Source organism: Solanum stenotomum, chromosome 3 (assembly GCF_019186545.1).
Source record: "Solanum stenotomum isolate F172 chromosome 3, ASM1918654v1, whole genome shotgun sequence".
Taxonomy (NCBI): domain Eukaryota; kingdom Viridiplantae; phylum Streptophyta; class Magnoliopsida; order Solanales; family Solanaceae; genus Solanum; species Solanum stenotomum.
The window spans coordinates 11,330,138-11,336,217 of NC_064284.1; the positions used below are offsets into that span (position 1 = coordinate 11,330,138).

A 6,080-nucleotide genomic window follows, 5' to 3' on the forward strand; every position below is an offset into this window, starting at 1 on the left:
TGAAAGTTGCACTTCATAATAGAAAAACCGTACTCAGTGAAGGAGAAGAAGAGATATTTGCGGATGTTGCCCCACTAGCACTCATGTGGGTCCTATCACTTCCCTAGTTTCTTTTTTATGCACCAATGAACACCAAACACTCTTAATGAACAATAGGAACTTTCACATTCACAATACAAATAAGTAACTACAACAAATCAATAGAAGAGAAACAAAAAATAAAAAGGTTAAGATAATCAAAAAAAACGCTGAAATGCACGTTTAACTTACAAATTCTGGCCACATTGGGATCTTCATCCTGTATCTCATCAGCCGCTTGAAGAATCGCATTAATGTTGGTAGTCCGCTGAAGCGAATCGGGAACAGAACCTGCGATACCACTAGGTGTCCTCCCGTGTCCGGGACCGGTCTGCCGGAGCTGCTCCCTCCGTAACGTAGCTCGTACCAGCCTATCCCAATTCTCGTAAACCCTCGCCATCTTCAAAAAAAAAAAAGGAGAACAAAACCCTAGGACTCTACGAATCAATCAGCTTATCTTTTTGTAGAATCCTAAAGTAAGTTCAAATTCAATTCAAACGTCTCAGATCTAATTGGAAATAAAATGAATCGGTGAAAATGTCATGTTTTGGTTTTTCATTTTCTTCTCTCTTTCTTTCTCAGTATTTTTCTCACCTTTTTCTTCTAACGCGTGGTGGGAATTTTCTTTAGACTTTCAGCCTTTACCATGTAGATTAAGGAAGTAAAGTAATTACCTGTGTTTTGGTCCATTTTAATTCAATATTTCACTCGTTTTGACTTGTTAAAAAAACACTTGTCGACAATTTCAACATTAGTCAAGATTTAAAGGATTATTATTGGTTGATTTGTGATGTAAGAAAATATGGTGGTCTACAAAATAAGATTGTGGGCCCACCATCAAACGGGTTGTGGGCTCGTTTGAAGTTTGAACAAATTTTAGATCCAACTTTTTCCCTTTTGAACCGATCTTTTTTTTTATTTTCATATGGTATCTAGTAGTGCTGAGATTAGACTAAATTTAAATTGAAATATTTACAATAAATATAGTCATTTTTTATGGAGAAACTATGTGGTCAGACATATTTCACTATCGGATATACTAATGTATACTTTTAAAACATTATGTATCGTACCACTAATTAAGAGTTTCATATCATATATTGAGGGACATACGCTTAGCTACATGTATTTTTGTTACCAGATACACTATAATAGGGATAGAGTCGAGCGAGATGGGGAGGGATGCAAGCGAGATTCGTTGTGTATCTCAGATATATGTGAATCACATCATATACATGTATCTATATGTATCTGTGATTCGCATGTATCTAGGATACTAGATACATAGGAGAGTAATGAGCGAGATAGGAGAGAAGCGAGGGAGGCGAGCAATCGAATTGTTATGTATCTTAGATACATGCGAATTCACTTGGATGCAATGTATCTCGAACAAATTACATCTAATTTTGACCCATGTATCCTGGGATACGTATATATATGGATATATCTGAATGTATTTGAACGCATCAAAATCTGGTAATATATGTAATATTGCAAACTAGAGTGTATCTAAGTAATTAACTCCTAAACTAGTAGGATTTATGTAGGTTTCTCTATTTTTATTTACATAAAAACAGTCAAAAGTCATAAGAAGTATATATAGATTATGCATTATATACTCAAAGGCTAAATATAACTTACTTATACATGGGTATACACTGATTATACATTACGATACACTCGAAAAATTGAATATATCTTAACTATACGTGAAGTACACACTAACTATTTATCAAACTAATTTTTTTCCGAATATTTATTAGGCTAATTAAAGAAGAAGGAAAAAGGATAAGAAAGAGTCAAAGGGTAGATTGATTATGAAAAATGAGGTAATTTCAAAAACAAAAATGATTGTATTGCAAGTACTTTACTTATTTTTGTCCAATCCCAACCAATTTATAATCTAATCTAACTAGTCTCAATTCTCAAATTTTAGATCTGAAATTCTGTCGATATTTCAAGTCATTTGTTGTATAATTCGTTAGAATCAATTCACGTTTGGGCATGTCAAAAATTTAAATCTAACTTTGAAATTTTAATGCATATGATTGATCATGGAAGAAGAAGGAATAAAGACCGGAAACATAGAGAAGAAGAAGGAGGAGGAGGGAAAAAAAGGTCATTTATGTCTACAATAGGAAGAAGAAGATCATGATCAGTTCGGTTGGTTTACCTAATTATCTCATTTAAATTCACATTGAGAATTTTTAATTAGAATTTAAAGTGATCCTAAGACTCAAGTACAATACCTCTGAATATGGATGGAAAATTAATTAGACTCAACTACATTTTTGGACAAATAATGTCTATAGAAGATATTTAATCTATGTTATAAAGAGGATTACAGTTTAACCATTACGAATACAATGTGTTACGAAACTTCTAACTTATGATGAGAAAAAATGTATTATGGATAAGACCAAGTAACTAAAGTCTTAGAAATAGGGTGTAAAGAATTATTATTTTATTATTATTATTTTTATTTCTCACCCATTGTTTGAGTCGAAAAGTTTTATCTTGTGGGATAAAATACTCACTAATAAAGGCAATTTCGTATCCAAAAGAACTCAAACCTAAGACCTCTAGTTAAGAATGAATTAGAACCTACTACTCCCACCGTAATCCTTGTAGCCATTGAATGACCATTAGTTAAAGACATAATTACACCAAACATATGTATATGGATAATTATATCTTTATTCATCTTTTAAGTATGTATCTATGCATGGATATAATGGATACATCACAAATTTAACGGAAAAGGGTTAAAACTACTAGAGCCGTCAAAACGGGTTGGGATAGGATTTTTTAAACCCATTTAAACTTAAGGCTTATAAGCCCAACACATATAAGCCCTTGGTCCTTGAGGCTTGATCGGGGCCGGGTCGGGGTCGGTCCATGGGCCAAAACTTTTTATTTAAAGGTAACTTACAATAATCTCACTAGTATATAATCTAATTACTTAAATACACACTATGTTGTAATATTATGAATCTTACCAGATTTTGGTACCTCCAGATACATATATATCGATATATACGGACTCAAAATTAGGTTAATTTGTTCTAGATACACTATATCCAAGTAGATTTAAATGTATCTAAGATACATAGACAAATCTCACGCCATCGGCTCCCTCCCATCTTGCTTGTCACTTTCTAATTATCTGGTATGCGAGATACATGTTAATTATACTAGATTTTTTTCTAGTGTTATTGAAATAACACAATTGTTTGTCAAATTTGATTTGAAAATCTTCCCATTTTCTTGATGTTATAGAATTATAAGTTTGAAAAGAAAAATAAAAATAAAAAAAGGGCTAGCCCGCCCCAGCCCTCGGCCCTTCCAGGGTTGGGTTGGGTTAGGCATTTTTCGGCCCTTCCAAATGAAGGGTCGGCCCGCCCTAGCCATTCAAATTACTTGGCCCGCGAAGTTTAGGTCGTGTGGGGCTGGGTCAGCCCTTTATGACAGCTCTAAAAACTACCCTTAAACTATTCGAAATAGATTAAGTATACCCTTAAATTATATTTTGGCTCAAAATTGCCCTTCCCCGTCTAACTATTGGACCACACTTACCCTTCTATTTAACAGAAGAGTTATGCGGCATCCATGTGTGTATTAAAATGCCACATGGACCTCCACATGTGCACGCCAACACACCCACCTACACATAAAAGCCCTAATTTCACTATTTCCCCCCCACATTTCATCCTTCCACTGCCCCAATTTCACCCCTTTCCCTCATTTCATCCCTTTCTCCATTAAAGACCTAAAAAACTTTCATTACCCTTTAGGTCCATTATAAATGAAAACTTCTTAGGTCTTTTAATGGAGAAAGGGATGAAATGAGGAAAAGTGGTGAAATTGGGGTTGGTGAAAGGATGAAATGTAGGGGGGAAAAGTGAAATTAGGGCTTCTATGTGGAGGTGGGTGTGTTGGCATGCACATGCTGAGACATTTTAATACACACATGGATGCCACATAACTCTTCTGTTAAAAAAAGGGTTAGTGTGGTCCAATAGTTAGACGGAAATGACACTTTTGAGCCGGAATATAATTCAAGGGTATATTTAATCTATTTCGAATAGTTTAAGAGTGATTTTGAAACTTTTCCACAAATTTAGTACTAGATAGATGTATTTATGCACAGATACAATGAATACATCAGTGCCCTCTCAAAACCAATATGTACTTATGCACATATTCACTTGATACTAAGCATAGATTCACTGAATACATTAATACATTTTATGTTGGATATGTGAAACTAATATTGAATATACTGAAGGAAATTAATATACGATATACGCACAAAATACACTGAATATACCAGTGCATATGAATGCTAAATGGCCAGAAAATTTGGCCAGAATTTTGTCAGAAATTTAAAAAATCTATAATATCTTTTTTATTTTAAAATAAACTGATCTTTTTTTTCATATTTTAGTTAAAATGTATTAAAGTTAAAAGGATAAAAATGTTCAAAAAAATAAAATAACATAGGTAAAATACGAGTCCGAAACCTAAATAAGCCACACAAAGATAAAAGTGACCAAAATAAGCCACTATTCTAGTAAGTAACTAAAATAGGCTTAGTGGAAGAAAAAATTCCATTTTATGTAATATTTCAAACGTTTTCCGTTAGTCTCATAACGTGTATATTTTAATATATAAAGGAACTATTTTTTTATACTTTGTAAAGTGTAAGAAAAGTGGAAGTTTTTCTTACACTTTATAAAGTGAAAGAAAAAAATATGGTTTACAAAGAGGAATATTTTTCAAGTATTGTTATAGGAGAACGTTGTTGACTAGTCTTAGGCTCCTTCCTAACATAGATTTCAAGTATTGTTAACTTGATTTGATCTATGTAGTCATTTTGAACCCTCAAAAAGTCGATCAACGATTCGTCATTATAGATAATTCACTCTCCAAAATTTACTTGTCCTTGTGATAAAAATAAAGTGGGGTATTTTTCAACTATAATCAAATTATAATCAGTACTGATATCGGACATTAATTTAATATTTTGCATTGTATTTGGGATGACAATTATAATAAACGATATTTCCGTCATGTATAATTTCGTCATCCCAATAAATCGAAACTCTAATTTTTGGTTCGGAAGACATCTTTTTGTGATTGAAATGAAGAAAAATAGAAGACCAAAGATGTTGAAGAGAAATGTTTGAACATCCTTAAATAGAGCTGGGAGGAGTTTTCAAAATAAAAAAATAAAAAAACATAATGTAATAATTTTTTCCGTTTTTATGATATGTCAAATCAATATAATTGTATGATAAACACTGCAAAAGTTTCATAAAGAGATACAATTTAATGCAAAACGTGAAAAATATTCCTCTTTATAAAACATAATTTTTTCTTCCACTTTATAAAGTGTAAGAAAAACTTCCACTTTACAAAGTGTAAAAAATAGTTCTGTTATATATTAAAATATACACGTTATGCGACTAACGGAAAACATTTGAAATATTGCATAAAACGGAATTTTTTTTTCACTAAGCCTATTTTAGTTACCTAGTAGAATAGTGGTTTATTTTGGTTATTTTTATTTTTTTGTGACTTATTTAGATTCCGAGCAATTCTGACCAAATTTTCTGATCAAAAGGATTTTTCAAGTGCATATTATTATTGGATACATAGATGCTATATATACACAATTTTATGAAAGTCACGCAGCATTCATAAGACGGTGTAAACGGGCGAGGTCAACATTGTGCATTGATGGGCTAATGCCACTTGTCTGGTTACCCCTAAATTAAATCACAATTTATAATAAAAGATCAAAAGTTACAAATTTTTAGAGAAATAAAATATTTTGGCACTGAATAAAAAGCTTAGCGAAAGAAAACAAGCTAGTCATTAGTCAATATTGATAAGTCTATAACTTTACGTGCATCTCAATATATGGAGTAATTGCCTCACCAGTTTTTGCTACTACTAAGTACATAAGCTTTAACGTGTCCAAATCTCTTTTACTCCTT

At 32.2% G+C, this 6,080-nt stretch overlaps 1 protein-coding gene across 1 annotated transcript in view; it reads right to left on the reverse strand.

Moving 5' to 3' along the window:
* Positions 1-688, reverse strand: part of LOC125860634 (callose synthase 10) — a 56,541-nt gene extending 55,853 nt beyond the window's left edge. The window contains exon 1 of the mRNA XM_049540635.1: positions 271-688. Coding sequence (XP_049396592.1) covers positions 271-478 — 208 coding nt within the window. The 5' untranslated portion in view covers positions 479-688. The remainder of the gene's footprint in view (positions 1-270) is intronic.
* Between the last annotated feature and the right edge of the window lie 5,392 nt (positions 689-6,080).